The sequence below is a fragment of the Adelges cooleyi genome, unplaced genomic scaffold, assembly GCF_023614345.1.
Source record: "Adelges cooleyi isolate 19-005CV unplaced genomic scaffold, UGA_ACOO_1.1 ACOO_flye_CR_arks_rails_tigmint_CR_PRNA_23, whole genome shotgun sequence".
NCBI classification, from domain to species: Eukaryota; Metazoa; Arthropoda; class Insecta; order Hemiptera; family Adelgidae; genus Adelges; species Adelges cooleyi.
Window position 1 is genome coordinate 12953254 of NW_026095893.1, and position 25921 is coordinate 12979174.

General features: G+C 32.4%; 2 protein-coding genes across 2 annotated transcripts; one reads left to right on the top strand and one right to left on the bottom strand.

The window, feature by feature from the left end:
- The first annotated feature begins 6534 nt into the window (after positions 1–6534).
- Positions 6535–12343, top strand: LOC126835254 (uncharacterized). The gene is made up of 2 exons (XM_050567720.1): positions 6535–6785; positions 10562–12343. The coding sequence occupies exon 2, from the start codon at positions 10632–10634 to the stop codon at positions 12075–12077; it is 1446 nt and encodes a 481-aa protein (XP_050423677.1). The 5' UTR covers positions 6535–6785; positions 10562–10631; the 3' UTR covers positions 12078–12343.
- A 51-nt stretch (positions 12344–12394) lies between these two features.
- Positions 12395–25547, bottom strand: LOC126835253 (mucin-5AC-like). The gene is made up of 4 exons (XM_050567718.1): positions 25389–25547; positions 18300–18426; positions 17054–17072; positions 12395–15232 (listed from the first exon to the last, which is right to left on the bottom strand). Exons 2-4 carry the CDS (start codon positions 18409–18411, stop codon positions 12742–12744), a joined length of 2622 nt encoding a protein of 873 aa, XP_050423675.1. The 5' UTR covers positions 18412–18426; positions 25389–25547; the 3' UTR covers positions 12395–12741.
- Between the last annotated feature and the right edge of the window lie 374 nt (positions 25548–25921).

Below are 25921 nucleotides of genomic sequence, written 5' to 3' on the forward strand. Positions count from 1 at the left end.
ACACTCGGTGACCTGCCGTAGAATATATCAGCTGTTGTGGCCAATTTGTTATCACATGTGTCAGAGAGCCAATCAGAACTCGCGATTTTCTACAGGTCCTCTAACAATGTATGGTATGCTTATATGCGTACAGATCGCCACAATTAGTATATTTGGACCATGTATATTTGGCAACGTTGCATAGAAGTACAAATAATATAGCGTGCGCAATCGTACGCCTAAAAAGGTACCGCCGATAAGGACCGCGCGCAATCGTATTGCGCCCCTTTAGTTATCTAAAGCCCTCCTCAAAAATATTAAAGTTATACTGTATACGGTATACCTGCGAATACGTTTTTATTAGCTCTATAGAATAGGGCTTAGTCCCCTTCCACAAGAACTTGAAGCTAAAAGAACTCTCGGATAACCGAGAATTTTTTTTTCTGGTGGTATTACGTTAGCTGGTCTAAAACAAACCTGTCATAATTTCTCTAGCGACCTAACTAGGTTTGTCCTTATTTTCTAGGAACTATCTTTGAAAACCGACTCCTTTAAAAAATTATGATGGGCCAGTCAGAAAGCATGATAGAATAAGTGACTAGGGAATAGGACAATGTAATACTATTATTTCTTTGAGCTTCGTTTAACTATTATTTTGGAATCATTTAAGTTTTCTTAATGCAATCATATTTTATGGTAATATTTAAGTTTTAAATTTGATTTGAAGTATCGGGTATAAATCAATGTTTGACGCAGTTCGTATTGAATTACTACTAGTTTTCTATATGAAATTAGTATTAAGTAATATAAATAATATACTTATGAAATATGAATAACAAATGAATCGTAAAGTATTTATCACGATTTTTTTCTATAGCTTGTGGACAATCCGTTACATTACACACCATTTAGTTATAAATAATGTTATAATAGTTGACATGCGCGAAGCAATAAACAGCACGACTTTCGCCATCCATCATTTTTTGTGTTTTTTCATATTCATTGTTCAATGTAGCTGTGCATACATTGTAATTATTATTATTCTTAAAAAAATAAAACACTAGTTAAAAAATCACTCTCTCTTTCTAATTGAAGGATTTAATGAGCGAGTTAGCGCGACCACATAGCGTTGGTGGTGTATTCATAGAGAAACGGCTGTTAAAAAAAAAAGGGTTATCGAATCGATCATCACTCGTTATAGTACTACACTATGAGGAATCAGAGAAATCGTTCTTTTGATTTTTTTTTTTGTTATTATATCGTCATTGTTGTTGTTTAGCGTAGTAGTGTACAAAGGGCTCCCGTCGGTCGTCGCCGTTTATTTATTTCCGATTACTTATTGTCACCATAATTGGATGATTTCTAGACTATTATCATTATGTTAATACAAGTATTGAGTACACGTGTTATGCGAATGTTAAGGTGTAAACAAATATTAGTCGACAATTATAATAATTATATTTGTCTAAACGTATTTAGTTTATTTAAATTCAACGATAGGTGTTGTCTTATACGGGATAATAGGTAACAGGAAAAACTAGTACCTAATACCTTATATCTTAAGAAATTATATAAAATACTGCACTTCTAAATTTAGAAAAAAACGGCCATAGTAGGTCTACTAGCCATTGATGGGTTCTCCGTCATACGAAGAGTTGGAAATTATATATGTTGAGCTTCAACGAATTATGTTATATATTATTACAATTTTTGAATAATATTAAATTTATTATATAGCTAGATAAACAAATATAAATTTTAATTTAAATACAATTTGTTTTTTTTGCCAAGAATTAAAGTAAGATTTATTACAATAAGCATAAGCGCAATCTCAATTTTTAATTTGGGGGGGCTGGAAATTTTTTAAAAATATATATAAGTAAATATATTTTTGTATTTCAAAATTGTATGCATAACCTAATTTTTTTGGGAGGCTAAGCCCACCCTAGCCCCCCCGTATTTGCGCCTATGCAATAAGTTCATACGTCAGCGTTCTTCATTAATGCTCATTATATTTCTTTGTAAAGATTTCAATGAAAAAAAAAATGTTCCAATAATAATTGTATAATATTTTGTTAGATATAGTGATAAACGACTATGATCTGTTTTATTGTAATGACTAACGCTATAAAGGTGAAAACGAGAATGCAAATATTAGAAATAGAATATCAAGGTAGAGATAAAAAGTAAAAACAAAAAGTAATAAACATTTCACGTGTTTAATGAAGAACTTAAGCATTAAGCATAATGTAATCTTTAGAAAACAACTATAACTTTTTAATTTAACGTCGTTTAGAAATTTATCTACGGGGTATATTTTATATCGTCCATAAAAATAAAACATAAAATAGGACGCACACGTAGACGACCAAGTTAAGGTTTCATAAAAAAGTTTCACCACCTATAATTTTTTTATACACGTATCAAATATGCAGGTACCTATACTGTATGAAAACGGAAACTAACCATAGTAGTCAAAGAAAATATATTGTAGAAAAAACTTTTTTTCAAAAATGAGTAGATGAAATGTTTATTTGTTTGTTTACTAAATAAGGATTAGTTTATCTCCACAAAGATCTTCTTTAAAAAAGGTCACGTTCTGATTGTTAACAACGAAAAGCATCACATCCGAAAATAATTTAACGTGGGTAATTATTAAAAGAATAATTTATAAAATATTCTTGTTTCTTTGTAGCATTTAAATGAAAACACATTAATTACGTGTGTCATTTTCACCATTTCAAGTGTAATTAAATATCTAGATGAAAATGATAAGACTAATATCGTTTAGATTAGATATATTGTTGTCATAGTCAACAATACAAATAATGTACAATGATTATTTAAAATCGTATAATATATAATAAAATCCCTATTTGCCGCACAGAATAGTTAAATTAGTTCTCTGTATTAAATAATCTTCAGCCATGTACTTTGTGCATCTTTTTAAGTTTCTACATAAAACTCCCAATTCCTAAGTAAATACATAATAATATAAATTATGTATTATATGTTTAAACTAAATTATAATTTGTTGTACTGCCATACTGTAAATACGACTATAAAGCCTTTAGATACACATATTTATATATATATATATATATGCACATCAATTTGTATGAGTTTTAAGCAAAATATTCAGATAAGCACAAGTCTTTAATCGATAAAACTTAAAAAAAAACGAAATTATGTTGTTTGTCTAGTTATTTAACTAATAATTATTCGCAAGCAATAAGTGTAGATTCAGTCATTTTGACTTGTAACTCCTTTTTTAGTTTTTTACTCTATACTCTTTTATCACTCTACTGCTCTTTTGTTCCCATATAAAATACAAAGATTTGTTATGCTTGTATTAAATCAAAATGTATTTGATCGTTTCTTTGTTATTAAACTTGAAATGGTCATGTAAAGAAGAAAAAAACGGCTTACTACTGTTGAGTTATCTAAAACCAAGTATTATGCTATGCTGCGGTGCGTGTTACGACAACATTCCAATTGATCAGTTTAAACTAATTGTAAGTTGTACGTCTAACAGGCATTTAGCAAGAATATTTTCGTATTTTTTTAAGTATTTCAATAATTGTCTCAGAAACAATAACTAACATACAACAGAAAACTTAACACAATAACTGTGTAACTGCAAAAAATCCCTTTATGGGATAAAATTAGAATAAAAAAATAATTTATATTCCACGTGTATTATAAAGCTAGTTATAAAATAAACCGACACATTATGAAGACACCACAATTAATTCTAGCACAGCCCGGTCTAGATGGAAGTGGTAAGATACTTTCTAGAAAACTCTTTAAATGCAAATATGTGAACAGATGTTATTAAAACGCACTTTCTTTTAAACATTTTGAAAATGGTGTTTGATGATGAGTGTATAATTACAAAAACGTAGAATTAATAATATTAATAATAATAACCGTAGAATTCAAGCGCTTTTCACAAAATATGATTTTCCAAAACTATCAAAAAAAGACGATGATATTTTTATATTTTTTTATCACACACTCTACAGTCTATATAATCACATTAAAGCATTTTCTTAAAACCTATTGAAATATCTTTCAACCAGTAATCGCTACGGCCAGGGACGGACTGGACAAACCTCGATCCAATAGGCAAATTTAAAATCATCTCAAAAAATTTAAAAAAAAAAACATTTTTTTTAATTTAACATATAAGACACAGAACTACATAATAAAGTATTTTACAACATAGTTCATAACCTAAAACGAGAGCAATCCGGTGACTATTTGTCGACCTAGCTACCGCTTAGCCTGCCCTTGGTTTCAACCTTAATTTGCAAACTTTTTATAGTCGTTGAGAAACTGTGAGGGTGTTGGTTTTACAATGACGTGTTTTTAAATAATACATTGTTTTGAACCTAGTCCACGATTTAATGTATAACATTATGAACAATTTGTTCGCATACCCATTCAGAATATAGATGAGAAAATGTCGAAGGTACATTATAGAGCCGATAGTTAAAGCCAAGTTTATGTCTTGGCTGTTTCCTATCATAATCATGACAATACTCTTGTAGTTGATATAATTTTCGACGAATCTAAACCATCCTACTTATTTGTAATGATCTGTAAGTCTTAATATTTCGGAAACATTTATAAAATAGTATCACACACCGTCTGTATGAACATTTCCCCACCCCTTCTCCTCTCTAAAACTTAAGCCTCACTAGTAGAGTTAAAATTCGTTTTATACATTTTTTATATGTTGAAACTTGTCACGATTTTGCATGTGTCCCCAGACCCAACCCCCCGTTAAGTTCTGTGTATTTATAACTTTTTTTGGTTCCTAAAATTAGCGCATGACTTTGCACGCTCATTTTTAGAACTATCTTTCTATATATTTATGTTGGTCCGGAGTAGATTGGACCAAGAAGGGAGGGATAACTCTAACTTCACAGACACAATTTAAAACCAGTAACATTAATTTTTCAAAGTTCAGCGTAAATACACGATTATTCAAACATATAATTCTACGTGAACTGGGAAGTGTTTTCCGGGTTGTTTAGTCAGAACCAGGTTTACCGATTATTATCTTTTAACATCGGTATAAGCCATAGATTGCCCAATTACTAGCCACTATTACTGGTGTTGGTTTAATTAGCAATTGCGCCCGGGTGGGTAGCCGGTAACCACCGTTCCTTGCACCTTTAATTAAATCTCAATACTCAATAATAAATGCATGCTTAAAATTAAATTTTATTTAAGTAAAAAAATCGCAAGCATGAATAAATACAATGTATAAGACTTGTACAAGACCGTAAGAAAATTCCATAATACGCCATTTTCCGTTTTATTCAGTAATATGTACATGTATTGCGGTTTAGCGGGATTATACATAATTTTAGTTTTATTTAGTTTTCCGGTTTGTTAGGGGTAGGTCTTAGACAATTTCACTGTACCATACATAAGCAATTAATAAGTGATTATTTATACTCTACAATAATATGGAGATGCTGGATGTGGAGGGAAGCGGTGTAGTCTAGAGAAAGATTGAAGGTGTTTTCGGCGACAGCTAATGCTACACATGTTATGCAGCAATAATAAAGCCGGAGGAAAAGAGAAATACCACTATGTTATACAATTTAAATCACGAGAGGAGAAATAAGGAGCGAGTGATAATTTTTTTTTTTACAGTAAGTTTCTGATCATTGATCATACAGTATGTTGGCCAATGAAACATTTTATTATTTTCATTTGTCTTAAAATGTTTAATTCTCAAAAGACGTATTAGAAAATCCACTATGCTTTTATAACCACCATTATTAGAGTTATAATTAATAAAAATCATTTTTATTTTTTCTTTCCCTTACACTTATATAAATATCACTTATACCCTTTTGATTCACATCACTTGAATTGTTGACCGGGCGTACGCGATAATAACCTATATTGACCTCGAAGGAAAAGGAAGCAACACCCGGTACCTACGGCCGACGTATCCGCAGCGGCAACCGGTTAATTGCTGTATAAACTACGCTGTTGCAAAAATAATAACAATAATAATGGCAAGTGAAATAAAATTAAAAAAAAAAAAAACCGTGTACCGGAAAGAACGAGAGAAAGAGTGAGAGAGAGAGAGACGAGACGAGAGAGAAAGATATAAAAAGTGCGAGTGGCTTTCGGACACGGAAGACTAATCGCGACGGGACGCGGTAAAACAACAACAATAACAAAAGGTGTCGTGTAGCGATAGAAAGCGATGGAGCGGCGGCACGGCGGCGGGCAGTCGACTATGAGAGAGACGATGCACAATCGTCATCGGATGGCAAACAATCCGTCAGCAGAGTGAAAACTGTCAAATTAAGAAAAGCGGTTAGCGCACTGCCGCCGCCACCACCACCACCGCCGCGCGCGCCAAAGAGAAGAAACTTTCCTGCGGTTCTGGTCCGGTGGTCGGCGGACCTGGCGTTCCCACCGTGCGTCACCGCCGTCGACGCCCGGCGCTCCCACCACGCGCGTTCCTCCGGGTCCGGCAATCGGCTGTTGTAACGCGGACGGCGCACCGGTGGTTTTTCGCCGAGCCGTTTTCGAAGCCTGCCGCCCGGGCGGTTCTCTCCCGAGACGGGATTCTAGTGTGTCAGTGACGAATAAAACCTCGGCCGGGCGTTATTAAACCACTACTAAGTGATCCGTCGCCGTGGGACTATACACACACGCGGACAAGCACGGACACGCTAGCCACTCAATACTTATCCCGCGGTGTCCGATAAGTCGAGACTGTCCCGTTGCACACACACGTTTACCGTTCATCGGCTGCAGCACATAAACAGGTACATACATCAACGAATATTTACATTTATTTTTTTTATTTTTACCGAAAATTAAAAAATTTAAATATTTCTATTTTTAAAAGTCAATAATTAATTAGTTACTTAAAAATAAACATGATATCATAATCGAATAAATCGTCGTTTAGAATAAAGTTGTTTTTAGTTATCTATATAAATGGACGAGAACTATTTTAAAGATTTCAATTTTACGTTTACATTTTTTTCACAATTTTTTTAAATACTTTCATGGGAATAAATACGGTGATCAGAGAATTTTATTTGTGTTTTGTGTACAAACAAAACGTTAATAATTAATGGCCGTTTACAACAAAGTCGCTTTGGGCCACCCGAATAATTGGCGACTATTGAAACTATTTTTTGGTTCAAACTTCAAAGCACGAAGTTTGAATTTTATTTTATCGTTTAACTAATTACTCGTCGTTTGCATCAAACTCATTATTTTATTTTACAGGTTTAATTTCACAAACAAAAATACTAAACGCTGTATTGAATAACAAACCATATAACAATTAGATATCTTCTGAACATTTAGAACATATTGTTTTGAGAAATTTGAGTTTGGACTTTAATTAAATATTTTAATGGGTGTTTACAAAATAATGTGTCACCTCGTTGATGAACCAAAAGCCGCTTTTTAAAAATATATTTTGGAAGACAAATCCCTCCCTAAATTTATGATGGTTGCATTACAGTTTTTTCAATAAAATTATTGTTGTAAACCAAATAAATGGAAAATTCTATTTCAAAATGAACACAACGAATAAATACACATAATGTCAAATCTAGATGTAAAGTGAGCCGCTGTACAAATTTAATAGTTATATTTTATATCCATGCCGAAGTTGCAAATTCATTGCTCTAATTAAAATAAATAAATGAAAAAATCATAACTAGTAAATTGCTTGATTATTTTAAGTCGTATAAAAATATTTAGGTTACAGCAAAATTAGTTTTACCTTTGGTATGACTAAATAAGTGCGTTAAAAGAATAGTGCGATGCTGTTATTATAATCGCAAGCCAAGTTCAAGTTTAGATAGTTGTACGCATCACCACGTGTGTAGTTTATTTTAAACATTTATGTTTTATAAAAGACTTGAACATAATATAATATGTTGATTTCAACTTTTTTATTTGTTTGGTTGGTTTGAAAAGGAAAAAATGCAATGCCTTTGTATTAATAATAAATTTTAAATTTAAGAAATTCTGTTTGTAATAGAAAAATGTATTATAGAGCCAAAAACTAGGCTAGTTGTAAAATAAAAAAAAAATCATCAAATTCGGTTTTAGTAAAGTAATGTTATACTCAGACAAGACATGATAGGCGTAGAAGACATTTCGTTATTTTCTGTTTTGTTGACATGCAATTGGAAAATAATAGTATATTTATGAATTTTTATTCTTTATCTACACCGCATAACGGGTTATTAGTACCAAATATTAACAATTATAATAGTTGCAATAGAATTTCTAATCCCTATCGTAGTAGTACACCGTTTTACATTAGTTTCTCCTAGGGGTCGGGCAATTGTTTGTGGAATCCCCGGGCCATTGTAATAAAGATTGTCGTTAGATACGCGACAGTTAAACTCACGTTTGATTTTCACCTGTATTGTCTACATTGGTAAACCTACTATTTGACGTGTTTGTGTAAGAAAATATCAAACCAAATATAAAAACGAATCCCTCTAATTGGCGTAACCTGGAAATTTTCAGAGTCAACGAGATCGAGTATTATTATTCTTTTTTTTTTTTTGTCTTGGTCTAAATCTGTTACAGTTAAAGAAATAGAAAGTACTTTCACCGTTTCCGCGCTTCAATAACTGCGTGAATCCACCAACGAATTTTCATTGTACAATATTCTCTCTCAAGTTATTCAAATGTGGTTTTGATCGTAGTGACATATACATTGTGTAAAACAAATTACTATTCCACGATTTTGTTTGTTTTGTCAAGTACGCAATCACTGTTAAAGGAACTCACATCAATATAATTCATGGGTCTGCTGTTATTTTCGTTTCAAGTTCTATAATATGAGTATACTTAAGTTTGAAACGATCAACATATTAAGCTATATTGTTTTGTGTGTAAAAGTTTGTCTTATAGTTTTTAAATTTTGGAAATATTTAGAAAATAACGTATTACAAATCATTTTTCATGTCTTATTTATTAACTTATTAAAACCAATTTTTTTTGTTTTTAAGTACGAGTATTTTATAACAGAAATAGCACAACACTGTGTATCATAAAAAGTTGTTGATTTTTTAGTAAAATAAAACGTTAATTTCTAAATCTACACAAACAAAAAGTATGCTTTATATGATAAAAATAATATTATATGATTATTAACGACAAATCTAATCTGTTATCAGTTTGTACTAAAATCCACCAAACCGGTCTAGATTAAGCGTAGAAAGTAGTGTTTAGTATGAAGACAAATTTGAACTTAAATTGATTTTTGCGTTACTGATTTTAGCCTACACATATGACCAATCCTTTTACATAAATAGGGTGTGCGATTTCCTTTTACCGGCTAAAAAAATGAATCAATTTAATAAAAGCAAATATTCTCAAGTATTCATTAGTAACTGTGTTACATTACGTGTGACTCATTAATTTTGTTTGAAATTGCTGGTTAGATTTAAAATCACCCGTCTACTATTTTTTATTTTAAATTCACCCTTATTATATGTTTTGTTTTTCAATTAAATTAATTTGCCCTTTTAAAGTTGTTCTTTTTTGCTTAAAGCTTATATCTATATTATAATACATTAATTTAAAAATCATCTATGTAAAAAAAAAATCGTGTTAATTATTTTTTTCATAATCAGTCATATAATATATTGTGGCAAACTAGTATATAAAATAAATTCTTGAAAATCATACCGATACGCTCTAGAGCTCAAATGTAACATTTTCAATTTGTTCGAAAATGTATTTTAGTAAATCCAAAAAAAAGCCTCATATTGAAAAATAATAGTTAATAATGTTTTTTAACGAAAATAATAATTAAATTTAGGATTAAGTAAAACATAACATTAATGTGATGTTTTTGTTTTGGATTTCTCCTTTTAATTTAGCAACAATCGCTTTCGTTTTTAAAGCGGAAGGACTATAGTTTACTTTTTATCCTACAACAAAAAATATATATTATGTTTTCTATTTTTCTTTATAAAAAATTACAATGTCAATCATAGATACACATTATATAATTTTAATTAAAAAAAAAAAAGATGAAGCTTGTCTATTAGTTAATACAGGTATTTATAATATTGTCTATTTTTGTACAATATAACTTGTAAACATCCGCGGTATAAAATGTAGATAAGGATTTCAAAAAATATATTATAAAGTTACAGAAATTAGTGTTAAGTTCTAGCTTCATTACTAACTAGTGGACATTAAATCATAGTTTTAGAAAAAAGGAAAGTCAGAGTTGTACTTAATGACTTATACTATAATTTTACAGAAAATAAAATTAAATAATAGAAATTCTCTTTTCCTAAGTATTTAATAGAAAGTAATGACATGTCTGGAAATAAAGATTTTTGGCAAAATCTGTGTTAACATAAGAATAAAAAAGTACTACTTAATAACTGTTATTATTTAATATTAAATAACCATGATTTCACTTTCCACATCACTTTAAGTACGCCTAGTGAAATTTACATATTACCTGTACTTCTCCATAAAGCGATTTTTTTCAATAACTAGCAATTCACGTATATTAACTTGGAATTTGTTTAAATTGTTACAGGGCATAAGAGGATTGATCCAAAGGATGTGAACACATTTTCACCACACTTGATAAACTATAGAAATTAAAAATGTTCATTTGGGCTGTCATCGTTTTGCAAGTTATATTAGTGTCAGCCAACTCTGAATCGCGGTCATTCCATTCGGTTTCACCTAGCTCTCAGACTAACTATATTATCACATCGAAACCATTTACGGTTAAAGATGATGTAAATGCAGGGAGTATAAAATGGAGACGTGACACCATTACTGGCGCGTCGTTGATTGGAGCTTCTGACCCGGCAAAAGTCAAATACTCTATTGAGTGCGCTGATAATAACGAATGTGCAAGTATCGACTTAGGTGGTTCTACTGACGCCACGTTCAAACCATACACCCAGGATGAATTAAACAGAATCCTGAAGCGTTATGGCGAAGCTGGTCCCGAGTCTGATTCATCTGATAAAGTATTGTCATACGACGATAGCGGTAACCAGGATAAATCAAAAGCCTCGTGGAACTTAGTAGACTCACAACAGGATCAGAAAAGTCCATACGACGATCGTCGAGGATGGGTGACTTTAGAGCCTGTAGCTTGGTCTTCTTCTCATATTCAAAAATGGGAGCCCAACAACAGACCGACATGGCCTCCTCCACCACAAGACAACCCGTCACCAAGTTACTCACCGTGGACAAGTAATCGGCCTGTGAACAGACCAAGTGTTGGTTATCATCAACAACCATCACAATCCCAGTGGACTACAGAACGTCCATGGGTTCGTCCAACATACGACTACTCTTCAAATCAACCCCAACAAGCCTCTAATTATCAAAAACCAGCTGTCCCTCAGGGGCCGCAAAACTTCTATGGTGGTTGGAATAATGCAGACCCAGATATAATTACTGATGGTAAACCTGGACAATTCCCTGCTGAAGCTTATCAACATAAACCATGGAATGGAGATTACGGTCAACAGTCTTATGGACCAAGACCTTCAGAATCAGAAGGGGATGGTCAGTGGGTGTTGTTATCTAGTACGAAAGGGTATTCAATTCCTCATCGTCCAAATCGGAGCTTGAACAGTAGATCTATGTCGATTGATATGGTTAACAAATTGGGTGATACTGGAAGTCAGTCAGCTAGGACAAATAGTAGATCAGTTGATATGGCTAACCGTCCAATAACATCCAGGAGAACTGTACGGTTAATGGTACTACCGCCAGATAAGAACTCACAAAATACTACTACGTCTCACAATGGTATGATCGAGGTTGATGTTTCCAGGAAATCGGTGGATCAAGAGCAAAGAGAATATGCAGCTCGAGCACTCAAAGAAAACGATAACGACGTACAGGTGTTTTCTGATAGGTCAGCCAAGACCAACGATGATCACAGAGCTGTGCTTGCGGCAGTTGGTGCTGGAATGTTACCAGCAGCTACTATGGCCATGTTTTTACCGATGATGGTTGGGAGAAAAAGGAGAGAAATTCCTACCAGACCTCAAGTTATTCTGCACCATCACGTCTTCCCTAGATAACTCCTGATACTACAAATATAATGTGACCTTTCTTCCTTTATATTCCGCTCAATGTTTATTTAATATTGTTGCTGATATCTTAAATAGGTATTTTTAGAGCACTGTTATGTAATTACACAAAAAATGTATTATTTATTAATTTGACTATACTAAGATTAATTTAAACCTATTTAATTAATTTATTACATATTATGTATATAATTTATTTTTCATTATGCATACACAACATATTACTTCGCGGTAGAATTAAGTATAAATAAAGGGGTAATACAAATAAACAAATATTCAATATTTTATTAAAATTAAACATTGTATATTGTGACGTAAAAAAACATACATTTAAATTAATATTTACATAGAAAAATACAAAATTATAAAATCCAGGCCACGTACTGAATATTTAGCTAATAATATGTGATTAAATACTACATTTAAAAACATATTATTATTTTCTCTTGAAAACATATTATGAATCTAAACTATTTAAAATATGTTTATAGATCCCAAAACTTGGAAGCCTAAAAAATGATTGGCATTTTTAAAAAATATTTTTAGGAAAAGTTTTTAGTCTTCAAATGTTTGTAAGAGAAAATGTCCCGTGTCATTGTACATTCCCATCACTTCACCATACTTATTTATATTAACGGAAATTTAGTTTGAATATTTAGTTTGATGAAATTCTGTCTCTAATAGATCTTCGTTGTCGTTTTTCAGTAGTTTTAGTTGAGGTTTCTTCCTTCTTTTGCTCCTGTTTCAATTCTGGTTGCACTCTGTTATTCGATTTTTGAAGATTCCTTACTACATGTGTCATTCTCATTTGTAAAGCATTAACATAATGGGTAAAACTCGCAGCTGTATTTTTTAGAATTTCTATTCCCATTTTTAATTTTACCTCAGCTATCCTTTTTAAAAGTTCAACTAATGAGTACGGATTATTGTTATTGTTAACTGATGTAGATTCAGTACTAGAAGATGTTATTATAGTTGTACTGGTTGATGACATAGTAGTGTTATCATCCCCGTTACTTAAACTTTCAATTTTATTAGAATTGGTTTGTTCACTAGGTTTTGTCGTCGTCTCTTCTGGCAGCTGAGCATCAATTTCATTGAGTTCATCTACTTGGCGTCTAATCCGTAGACTTCTAGGACCATGTTCCATTGTCATTGTTTGGCGTACATTTACTGATATTTGTTCTGAGTCTACATTGGGCTCGTAGAACTTCGGAACACCTTGAAGAGCGGAAAACGTGGGCTCTGCAGAAGAAGTTGTAGAGCTTACTTTTTCATCAGCTCGGTGGTTATCAAAGTTATAATCGATTCTCACGGCTTCTTCTTTTGGTACGTCTTGGACATAACCTGGGTACTTGGGTGATTCAAAAGATGGCTGATTTTCATGGTAAGTAGTTCCTTGTACTTCTGCCGGATATTTAGGTTGATCATAAGCATTTGATGCGTCAAACTTGATTTGTTCGTAATGGTGATTTTTAAAAGGCTGTTCTTGATTTTCCTGTGTTTCTTCAAAAGGTGGTCCTTGAGAGGATTCTAGAGAAGGATATGATACCTTTTCCTGAGGAACACTTACATCGATTGTAGAATATTTGGATGTATCTGGAGCAGAATATTGGGTATTGTCAGGTGCACTGTATTTTGTAGTATCCGGGGCGGTAAATTTATTTGTTTCTATAGCAGTGAATTTACTTGCATCGTGTGAAGAAGGATATTTGCTATTGTCATGAACAGTATACTTGGGTACGTCATGAGCAGGATATTCAGATGGCTGATATGACGGCTTATATTTTGGATTTGGAGCTTGGGCTGGTGCTACTTCTGGACGTTCTCTGCCATAAGGATTGTGGCCATATGACATCCCAGATAAAACTTGTCCAAATACTTGTTCTTCAGGTTGAGAGTTGTCAGTTTCAGGAGGTACATATCCGGCAGGGCTATGTCCGTGACTATGGCCGTGCGAATGTGGGTCAGTTCTTCTTAAGGGTACCAGAGGTACAGCAGCTCCTCCTAATGGAGAATACAATAATAAACCGGCTAACCCTGCAGTCAGCATTAAGCCGACTATACCTACTCCTACATTTGGCATAACTTCGCGAGCCAAATAGTTATAAATTCGGGTTGACAGTGGCCTTCCGGGGGTTATTTTAGTTTGCTGCTCATCTATTTTGCTCTGAGCATCTTCATTATTCGAGGTTTTAATTGGTCTACGCTTATTTTTGTTTTTCTTCTTCTTTTTTTTTTTGAGAGAAGTATTTTTTACTGTTGAGTTTGAACTAATAGTTGTTGTTTCAGTAGTGTTTTGTAATTGTATAGCAGTTGTAGAAGAATTAGTAGTAGCAACTACCGAAGTAGTATTAGAAGCAACTATAGTTGTATTAGCTGGTTTAGAAATAACTACAGCTGTCGAAGTTATTTTTGTGTTCAATGGTTTTTCTGGAGGAGTTGTTTTCTTTGTGTTATTTGCTGAAGGTCGTTGTCTTGGTGGAACATGAGGAAAAGTTACAACTGGTGTGCCAAAACGAGTATTATTGTCTAACGGAGGAAGTTCAGGAAGTGGTGTGGTAGGCTCTTCAATTTTTTCTTTAATTGCTGTAGTAGATGGTATTTTACCAACAATTACTGGCGTCTTATTTTTGAATTTTGAGTCTTGTAATTTAATAGACGATTCTGTCACTGGAATATGAGTAGTACTCATTTTTTCAGTAGTGGGTTTTCTTTTTCTTGTACTGGTTTCATGTGGTTGTATAAATGAAGATACAGTCGTATCTGCTGGTTTCGGTACTTTTTTAATGGTTGCCATATTTATGGGCGCAGGCGATGATTCTGCTCCCAAAAGAATCCACGTTGATAAATCTCCAGTTGGTTTTGTTGATCCATCAGATGATATTTTATAAGTATAAGGGCCTACTGCATGTACATCTTCGTCGGTAAGTACGGGCACAGCTTCACCTTTCGGGGGTGATTCTGTTTTTTGAGACGTTTTAACTTCGACGACATCGGAAGACACAGAAGTTTGAAGTAATTGGTCAGTGACAGACTTGAAAGAATCCCCCATTACTGGAGCTTTTGTTGTGTGAGAACGGCCATCGCTTGAGAGAGTTGAAGTATCGGCAACAATAAATGATGGCGTTGAAGAAACTTCTTTCCTAAAAACAAATCAATTTTATATTTTAATTTTTAATTTTGTACTTTCAAATAATACATAAAAAAATACAAAAGATAAAAGAAAAAGGCTGACTATGAATAAATATGTTTTATTGATTTAGTTACGACGTATAACATTTATACGTAAAAAATATCTTTTTTAAACATAATTTTGTCAATTTATACACTCATACATCGAATTAACGTCGTCACAGCCTGTAAATTACAACTAATATTTTAATAACTTTAATGCTACAATATTAATTTATAATACAAATGTTAGTTAAAGTTTAATAAGACGTATACTCGTTATTACCAAACCTGAGTTTTTGAAAGGAAAAACAAAATTACTTAATGTATTTGAACACTAACGATTTTAATTATAATATTTATAATATGATTGGCGGTAAGGTGTGTTATCATAATTCGTATTTCCATCTGATTGGCTAATATATAATGCACTATTTAATTGACGTCCTAACCATATCCTTGGTATAATCCAAGGAAAAAGTATAGAAAGGACACCTATACCACTGGTTAATATAATAGACATGGGTGGAAAAAGTATTGACCAAAATGTCATTGCCAAAGGGCCGAAAATATTGAGGGAAGTAAGTATTGTAATCAAATAATCAGTGTATGACGTAGAATCTGAACTTACTGATGTAGAAGTAGTCGTTATTAAATCAGAACATATTTTTGAAGCACTTCCACTTCTACACTGAACTCCATTTGCCACTGTTGGTGTTCCTCCTCCTCCTCCTCCTCCTCCTCCTCCAACACCTCCAGCTCCAACACCTCCAGCTCCTCCTCCAACTCCTTCTCCAACTTCTCCTCCTGCTAAACCACCCCCGCCTCCACCACCAGCAACCCCATCTACGCTAGTAGCTGCAGCGGTGGCTCCTCCTGCAGCAATACCAACTATACCTGTCGCCACCCCAGCACCTATTGCGGTCGCAGCCCCAGCAGCAGCTGCAGCAGCTGCAGCGGCCACTCCACCTCCACTACCTCCAGCCGCAGCTCCCCCACTGGCTGGATCACTCTCAACTATAGGATCGCTTAACGGAGAATCTGCAACTGTGTCTATATCTTCTAATATTACTATAGTGGGTGGTGGTTTCCCGTTGGAAGTAGTTTGAGTCACACTAATGGGAGTTACAAATGAAGGCCCTTGGTATTCAATAGGTGTAACAAATGTAGGTGCTTGAAGTTCTATTGGGGTGATAAAAGTTGGGGAAGCATCGTTGACTAGAACAGGTACATCATATTCCGGATATTGAATTGAAGATAATGGTGGGCGAGTCGTGGCTGGTTTTTTATTACCACCAGGAAACACTAAAGGGGTTTCTTGCCAATTTCTTAATGGATCTTGGGCTGATGATTGGTATATGGCACCCGATAAAGAAACAGATGAAACCCATTGGGACCCTGGTTTCTGTTTTGGTACGTTTGTATAAATTGGCACTGGCAAATATTGTTTATCAGTTTCGGGGTCATAATCAGAGTTATCGTCTTCATAAGTATGTTCATGAGTAAGCGAGTCTAGGGAATCACTACGCGCTGGATTTTGGAGGTCGTTAATTGAATATCGAATGAAGTCCTTAACTAATCTAGAATCAGAAGATTTAATTAAATTGCGTTTTTTTCTTTTCGATGAATTTAAAAGGAATTGGAAAAAAGGCCGAAGAAATGGATCAGGTTCGGTAAACTGAGTGTCTTCTACTTTATACGTGACGTTTGGTGAATGTTGTTTTTTAGATGTGTTTAAGGAGTGTTCCAAAGATGCCAATGATCTTGGTGTGTCCATAGCAAAACCTGTGTACCTGTTATTTTGACCATCATCTGAAACAAGAAAAGTCCCATCGTTAGAAAATCAAACTAGACTTAGATTAGTATTTGTTTTATATTATTTATAATTAAACATTATAACATTATAAAGTAAATAAAAATAATTATCACGACACTTTATCTGTTAGTACATGTTTTATTAAATATATTCTAAGGAGTTATCAGTACCATAATATATCGTTTTCACGGCGAACTGTATAGGCAACTAAAAATACATATTACCGTACTTTTTAATATTTATATGCTTATAAGTCATACTACTGAATCTATATTAATATATTATGTTTAAAAGTAAAAACTAAAATAATGACTGATAATTACTTTCGATACATCAAATTTTAAGTACAACACTATTAAGAGGGCGTCGCACCGTCCATTTTTAAGGAGTAAAGTATAGGCAATTTTTTACAAAATCTTAATTTAAAGGTTAGAAAAAATCAATGAAACTGTGATGTGTAATTATTAGTTCAATAACTAGGACTCTATTTTAATAGTTAATTTATTTTTAGGACTATCACAGCATCTTTGAAAGTGATTTTAAAAAAAAAATCATCTCTGCGTGTTTAAGCAGACTGAAAATAACTCTATTAATTTGTGTTTTATTGTAAAAGCACCCATTATACAATAAAAAGAAAACAATTTTCCGGAGGGCACCACGGTGCGTTTTTTTCATTATTCCAAGTATAACGCTCAATACATCGTTTAGAAATAACGACTATTTAAATTTTAAATGACTGTAACTTCTAAAAAAATGCATTTTTTTTTAAAAACGCACCGTGATGCCCTCTGGAATACTGTTTTCTTTTAGTTTTATAATGGGTGCTTTTACTCTAAAACCAAAATGAAATGAGTTATTTTCAGTAGGCGTAAACATGTTTTTACCACTGAAAATCACCGGTGCGGCGCCCTCTTAATTGAAGAAAACGTAAGAACTTATAAAACGTACATGCTGTCATAAAAACGCTATAATAATAAATACTTAGAATTCCGAGCACATATGTATACTTAATTTCTTTATTAAATGAAAAATTATATTAGGAGTATTGGTGTTTTTGATCGTTATAGGTACCTAACAAATAAATAAATAATCGTATAATTTAAATGTCACCTTCTTAAAATTATTCTTAAGTGTGTCCCATTTATTGTACATTATTCAATTGTACTTTAAGACTGTCGTAGTTTTATTCAGTGATTTAATATATTAATTCTAATTTTATTTACCTTTTAAGTAATTGGGTGGTGTAGTATGCGGTTGTGGTCTTCCGAAAACACTCACTAAATCACACGCGATTACGATCGACAATATAACCAACCGACGGTTGATTCTTCTCATTGTAACACCACTAATCTGAAAAAATTTACATTTGATTAGAATTTTTTTATTTCTTCAATATATGTATATATATATATATGTTTAAAATAAAAAATAATTTTTATTAACTTATACGTGGTTTTATATTATTAGTACAACCAATACAATTTGGTAGGAGTTAACTATATTATAGATATGACAATACAAATTTTATTGAAACGCTATTTTAACCACTTAAAAATCGAATAAATAATAAATATTATAACACTATAAAGCTGTAAACCTATGTAAAATGTTTTGATGAAAATGAAAAAACTATTATCTTTGTATATACTATGTGGACTTGCTTTCAGGTTTCAATAAATCCGAAATCCATAAGCAATTTAACTTTTTAGTGTTGTGTTTTATTTTTTAATTTTTATCAAAAATATGTAATTTTGGTATACAGCTACATATTTTAATAATGTTTATACTTATAAGAATTTTAAGCGGCTTAATAGCATTTTTGTTTAATGAAAATCAGGGTTTTCGGATTCTCATTGTTAGTTAAAGAGGTACAAACCAGTAAATTTTAAACTTTTGATTTTGCCTTTTAGGTATTAATAATATTAAATAAAACCTTGTTCGTAATTTTTTAAATCCGTTACATATCATAAAAAAGGGTTCATTATACTTTCATGCAAATATTGGTAGAGTGGGTGTAATTTTTTTTTATAACCTTCGAGTAGAATAAATAACTTATTTAAAGATAATTTTACTACTCTACATAGCAGTAATACTTAAAAGTAAACCAATTATAATATTGTTTTAGAGTATAAGTATGACCTAACACATCCATACATTTTTTTTCGTTTTTTGATTGTAACAAAACAATACATTATTTCAATTGTGTATATTTTAATTTTTTTTTAACGAAACAGAAGACGTCATACTAAGTTATTAATTGCTTAATTAAGTTACCTATGTATTATTGATTGAATAATATATCAACGCAAACAATAACTGTGACTGATATAATGTTTGCAGATTAAAGAGTTTATTGAAAGACTACTGACTACTGCAGTACACGGTGTGATGTATGTGTATTGTGTACAGCTTTAAAAACTGAAGATGTTTGCTACGTTTACTAGTGGTATTGCTTTAGAGAAAAACAGTTACAACGGAGAGCTACGGTTTATAACTCTCCGTAATACCTATATTAACAATAATTATATTGATTCTATTATTGCTCTTATTGTTATGATACAATAAACCGTTATGCAATAGACTAAACCTCGATGAAAAGTATGAATATCGACGACAATTCACAGTAGTGACTAGCACATACAAAAAAAAATGTACAAGATTTACTCTAAAGGATTCATTAAAAGTAATAATTGGAAAAATTGTAACTAAAATTTTGGCTAATTGGAATGTCATAAACTAGTTAAAATACTACATTAAAACCAATACAATCAACAATCATAAACAACTACTAGTATTTTTTTATTATTAGTTTTTTTGGAACCGCATTTATTTGGAAATGAGATTCCTAAAAACATGCACGTCATTAAAAAAAAAAAATATATTATAATTAATATGTGTTAATATTTAAAATTATTAAAACAATTTAATTACAAGTCTATGTAGCATCGATGCAAAGCTGAGTAGTCGTGCTGAGAAGTTATCGGTCTTACAATAATGGGTTTTTTATGCTATCTTAAGTATATGTCTATTGTATTTTTGATTCACGGTTTAAAAAAATGAAACAAATATTTAAGTTGGAATCTGTTAAATGCGATAAATCTGTAAATTTTACTCGTTTCAGAATATTTTTTCTACTAAAATTAAATCTATACAAGTATATTTATATTCCACAGTATTGTAATAATAATTCACACATTTACCACGTGATCTGCTGTAATTATTTGCAAAATCGAATTATATACCATGAAATAGACATCATGAATAAGCAGGTTAGGCCGTAAGGATGCGTGGCCTGATAATATCCAACACTTCGTGAGTCACACCACGTCAAATATTATTTCAGTAAATATAAACAGTTAGGTTTTGACTGACCCACAATTAAAATATTTAAACGTCGTTCATTTAATTATTACGACTATCACGTAGTCTTTAAGTATACTCTGATATATACTCTGATTTCAAGCACACGCAAGTTAGCGTTATAGATATCAGATATGTACTTAGCTGCAATGTGAAGCTGAGGAATTATTTTTTTAGGTTGAAGTCACGATTAGATGGAAATTCGATATAAACAGCATCTCGGCTGTTCAACAATCGTACCTTAATTGGTATCTAAAAGAAACTATTTCTTAACAAAAAACCTTTTTTTGTTCTGTTATACAGTAATTGACAAAAAGTTTTAAAAAAATACAAGCTTTTACAAGCTCCCATAAATACTAGAAAATGTGGTAAAAAAAATGTTCTAAAGTGAACTCGGAGGCCAACAATTAGTGTTTTGTCAGATTTGGCGGTGGCTGTAAAGCCAACTGGGCTCGTGGTCGTGCACATAACAGGAATGTGTTTACCGTTATGCGTGCCCCCTCAGACGAAGAATAATATAGTAGGTAGCATACACAAGGTACACTCGCACATACTCACACATACATAGCGTCTGGTAGGGATACATTCAAACCATGATCAAGTATAAGTGTCTAATTTCCAACCGCCGCGGGCACAGACGTCACCACAGCAACTAAAATATCTTTCTTTCCGAAAATATTGAATAACCTCTCAACTGTCTGATGATAAATCATGAAATCGATCTAAAAACTCTACAAGATTAATTGATTGCGAGATGGTTTCTGTTCATTTTTTTTTCTTAACAGTTTTAAAAACTTTTACTGCAGTTACGAAATAATGATTCCACCTCTCTGTTTATTAGAAATAGTTACATGTAGATAATATTATATATATATATAACAAATAATAAATTCGTTTTTTTTGTTAATACACCAAAATATACAAAATGAATATTGTTACCTAACGTACATATTATAAAAGCTTAAAATAAAACACGCTATTCCAATTTGACTCTAGGCCGTAGTAGTTTAAATTATGTTTTATTGATTTTAGTTTATAGGCTGTATTATACTATTTAGTCTGTAATAAACCCAATCGCGACTTTAACAAAAAAATGCACAAAGCAAAATAATTAATAGTAGACACATATTTCTATCAAGAAAACGTTAACACGCTGGGATAAGTTTGTTTGCCTACTTTTTATAAATTACTTCACGCAGTGTTATAATGATAATGGTAGGTTGAACCATGATAATCGCATCTGCTTTTTTGTTCTAAGTTCCTACTTATTTTTTTTATACGTAATAATTTTACATTTTCGAATCCGTATATGGTTTTTAGCACTTAAATATGTAGTTAAGTGTAGCTAATCAAATAAGCAATTGATTAAATTATATTGTTGTAAAATTAAAATAATTAGCTTGAGCATACAAAAACCAGGATGGTAAGTTAGGACCAAAGTAAGACCGAAGCGATCATTAATTTAATTTAAAACTTGAAAATGTGTAAATGATGCAATTGTTTTTTTTGGTGAGAGAATGAAAAAAGAGAGTAAAGAATAAATAGTTTTTTATTATATGAAAATATAATTTTACTAAAAGAAATCTCATTTGTGCTTTATTAAAATTTTAAAATTGTTTTGTTGAAAGATGATTTTTGCTTATTATAATATATGTATCGCTTATTCAAGACAGGATATAAGTCACCATTTTAATGAAAATTAATTTTTGGTTGCAAAACATTTTGTAAAGTGAACCGAACAAGTTTGTACATTAAAAAGAACAGTCTACGTATTTAATATAAAAGCCTAAAAAATTTGTACCAAAAAAAAATTGTTTATTTATGAAGGGAAATAAGTCTAATATAATATGATGTTAATTATAATTAAATGTGGCAATAATGAAGTTCTTTACAATTACTTCTTTTTTATTCGTTCAACTTTTTTTTCAAGGGTATATTATTTAGAGAATAAACCATTTTTGATTCGTTGAAACACTTTAAATTTCTGTTCCATCATGTTTTTCATATTCTATTAAGGAATTAAAATATCCGCTATATATAAATGTCCGCTGTAAGTGCCTAATAAATAGGAATTTTGTTGATTTTTCAAAACGTTTTTGTTTAGCTGAAAACGGGTTTTTGTGTTTTCCCAGCATTATGGATTTGTTGACACATTTCCTTTCCTAAATAAGCAGTTCATGTTGAGAGGAGGGGGAGAATGGCATATAAAACAAATTGATAAAAAGATCACATATCAACTTTCCCCATTCTTCTATAGATGGTAATAGATTTAGCTGCAGAATGATCATCACATTAGCTAATGTAGATAGATCTAGACTTCTTACTATAGAATTTTAAATATTTTAACTACAATAATTGTATTGTATAATTATGTAGTTCTAGTTTAATCATAAATATAAAAATTGTTAAACTTAACACTTCATTTACATATTATGTGAAAAAACATATAGTCTAACGGCTAACCTATTTTATTCTATTTTTTAATTTAAAAAAATAAGCTAACAAGAATTAATTTTTTTTTAAATATCAAATTGTTGCATTATATTTTCAAATATACAAATAGTTTTTGTTACTTAATATATCAATCGTCATTTAGCTATACTTATCAACAAACTTAAAAACATTAAATATGTATACCTAAGTACATATTTTATATAGTATTTATTCGGACGTAACCAATTCACTCACTTTTTACCTGGCTTATGATATTCATTTATATATATATATAAATATATTTATGTATTTGTCTATACTTAACCGCTGTAAGTATGGATAATTTCAGGAATTTATATGCTTATTTTATAAAGCGATTTGACTCGTTGAACAAAAAATTACTTTCTGACTATTTGGTCATATTGGTCATACTCGTTATGGACAAAGCGGTTAGCTATAATCAAACGAATGTTCATCAATAAACGTAGAAAGCCGCGCTCTTGCATCTCATACACTTATCCCACCAATCAATTTATTAGAACGAATGTAACCTGTTGTTGAATTAACATGGGCGTGTTACAAGTCAGTAGAGTTTACGCACATCTTAGCACCATGCGTAATCTATAATGAATAGTCGGAAACGAGGCCAATTTTTATCGTTTAACTGAACGTGTATGGAAAAAAAATAAGCACTATTTTCTCAACAAAGCGTAGGTACACGTTTAACCAAATTACACAAGCATAATATTGTTTTTTTGCATCAACTACGAACGTCCGTCGTCTGGAAAAAAATTAGAATAACCCTGTTACGTCTCATTAATCGAAACATCTACAAAAACCATGTAAATCGCGATAGCAAAACAGGAGGAAATTATTGATTTTATATCCGGACTACTTCGTGGAATTTCTTCTACAAGCGGAAGGGAAATCTGCCGACCGTTCAACTTGCACTCGTGTTCCCGAGAGAGGTCGTTTTCCCTAAGATTTATTTCGAGTGTTTTACTCAACGACACCGCACACGGGAGATTGAAGTCATTAGATTTTACAACAGGTTTTTGTCCAGAAATACGTGATATTATGCGGCTAATTGATGGATTTCCGCTATCCGCGAGAGTCGAAACGCTGACACAGACCCAATAAGACGTTGGTAATTAGCTTTATTTTAAATACGGGTCAAAACTGCACTGCGCCGTATTTCATGCCCGACGACCACCAGGGCTGTTCGCCGGACTCCGTTATAATTACTTCTAGTGTTTGATTGTTTTTTTTCTTCCTTTTATAATAATAATATCATTTCCATTAGAAACGCGCTTTGTCTTGGCGCGTTCACGGAGTCGATCAGATTTGAAAACGCGGTCAGTTTACCGGAAGGTCATTGCCGGGAGTCACGGTCCATCGGTTTGGTCAATAAATTATTCGGCGAAATATAAACAATGGTATTTTTTATTACTATAACGGACACACGTACTATCTAAAATCAATCGCGTAGTCCAAACAGAAGCCACTCTTTTAACACACACACACATACATTCACACCAACCGACCCGCCGATCGTATTATATTATTACAGACACATACTTCTGGCAAACGTTTGGATACGGTCGTTCACATGTAAACATAGCTAAAGATGTAATAGATACGTCTCCAGCGGAACGCCCGCAAAGTCCCGTAATTCCTAAATTGTCAACGACGTTGTATGTTAGCTCGAAGACGGGTCGTTAACATTTGTGCAGTGGTCCTCGCTAAAGAAGGTCCGAACATACATTTATGTACAAATATTATAATATGCTTGTGTGTACACGAATATTTAAGAGACGACGAATATTAAATTAAAACAACCTCTCCCGTAATTGCCTACACAAAATCCCAGGTTTTGTCGAGGCATTTTAAGAAATAATATAGTTTACACATTTTAACGTGAACGAGCATGCTGTGGTACAATAGACGATTCTGTGGAAGTAGCCAATGCCGTTCGTTTTCGGATGGGTGACTGCCATATCTTTTAATACCTACATCGCGCCTTTAATACGTAATTATTATAATAATAGTGGCAATGAAGGAGCCTTTACGAAGATTACGACTTTATAAGTGACAATCGGGAAATTTGATAGAAGTTTTAACATAAACCTTTACCAAACAATTCTTAACACCTATGTAAGAATGCATCAACGTTCAAACTACCGGAAACGTTAAGGATATAAAAAATAGTATAATAAATGCTAAAATTGAAAATTACGTTTTAAACCTTATAACGTTTGACTTGTTTACTAACAAATAAATCAGAGAATAAATATAATACATGTAATTTATGTTACCAATATATATAATAATAATTATTGTACTATTATTTATTTACAAACGAGCTAAATAGGTAGTATGGTATACTCGCGCATCGTATAGACGAGCTACCAAATTTTTAAGTTAATTGCTCGTTTAATGTTATTACTAGTTAGTATTAGGTATATTACAAAAAAATATAAACGTATTGTTTATTTAAGTACGAAATCGTGTTAACTCACTTAACGCTTATCGAGTAGCTGACTTCGTGATGAGAAGAACACCGAAAACGCGATAGGCGGAAGAACACGGTTAACAGTGAACGACTCGAGGACGGACGGAACTAATAAACTGACCTGTGAACGCTAAGACTGCGACGGGTATAATATTACAGGACGGCAGCGGCAGCTATAGCATACACGGTGCATCGAACTCCTCATCGTGGCCCCCCGGACTTCACCCCCCTTGTAGGTCCTCCCGCCGCCGCCGCCACCGTCGCTGCTGCTTCACACACATTTCAGATGGCAGTACGTAGGTGACTTGTTTTCTTTACATTTTCATAATATATATTAGTAATAAACCGACACGAGTATTCGCTATTTCCGAATTCTGAAGAGTGACCTCCATACCGAGTGGTTATTAGATAGGTGCACTAAGTAAAGGGTGTCCCAAAAATGGCGCAACTTTTAACATGGTTGCGCTATTTTTGGGACACCCTTTATTATGTTTACGCGGTGACATATCGATGTACGGTCGGCCGGCTACGATCGATTGG

Coding starts and splice junctions, on each gene's coding strand:
- LOC126835254 (XM_050567720.1), top strand. CDS start 10,632: ATGTTCATTTGGGCTGTCATCGTTTTGCAAGTTATATTAGTGTCAGCC.
- LOC126835253 (XM_050567718.1), bottom strand. CDS start 18,411: ATGAGAAGAATCAACCGTCGGTTGGTTATATTGTCGATCGTAATCGCG.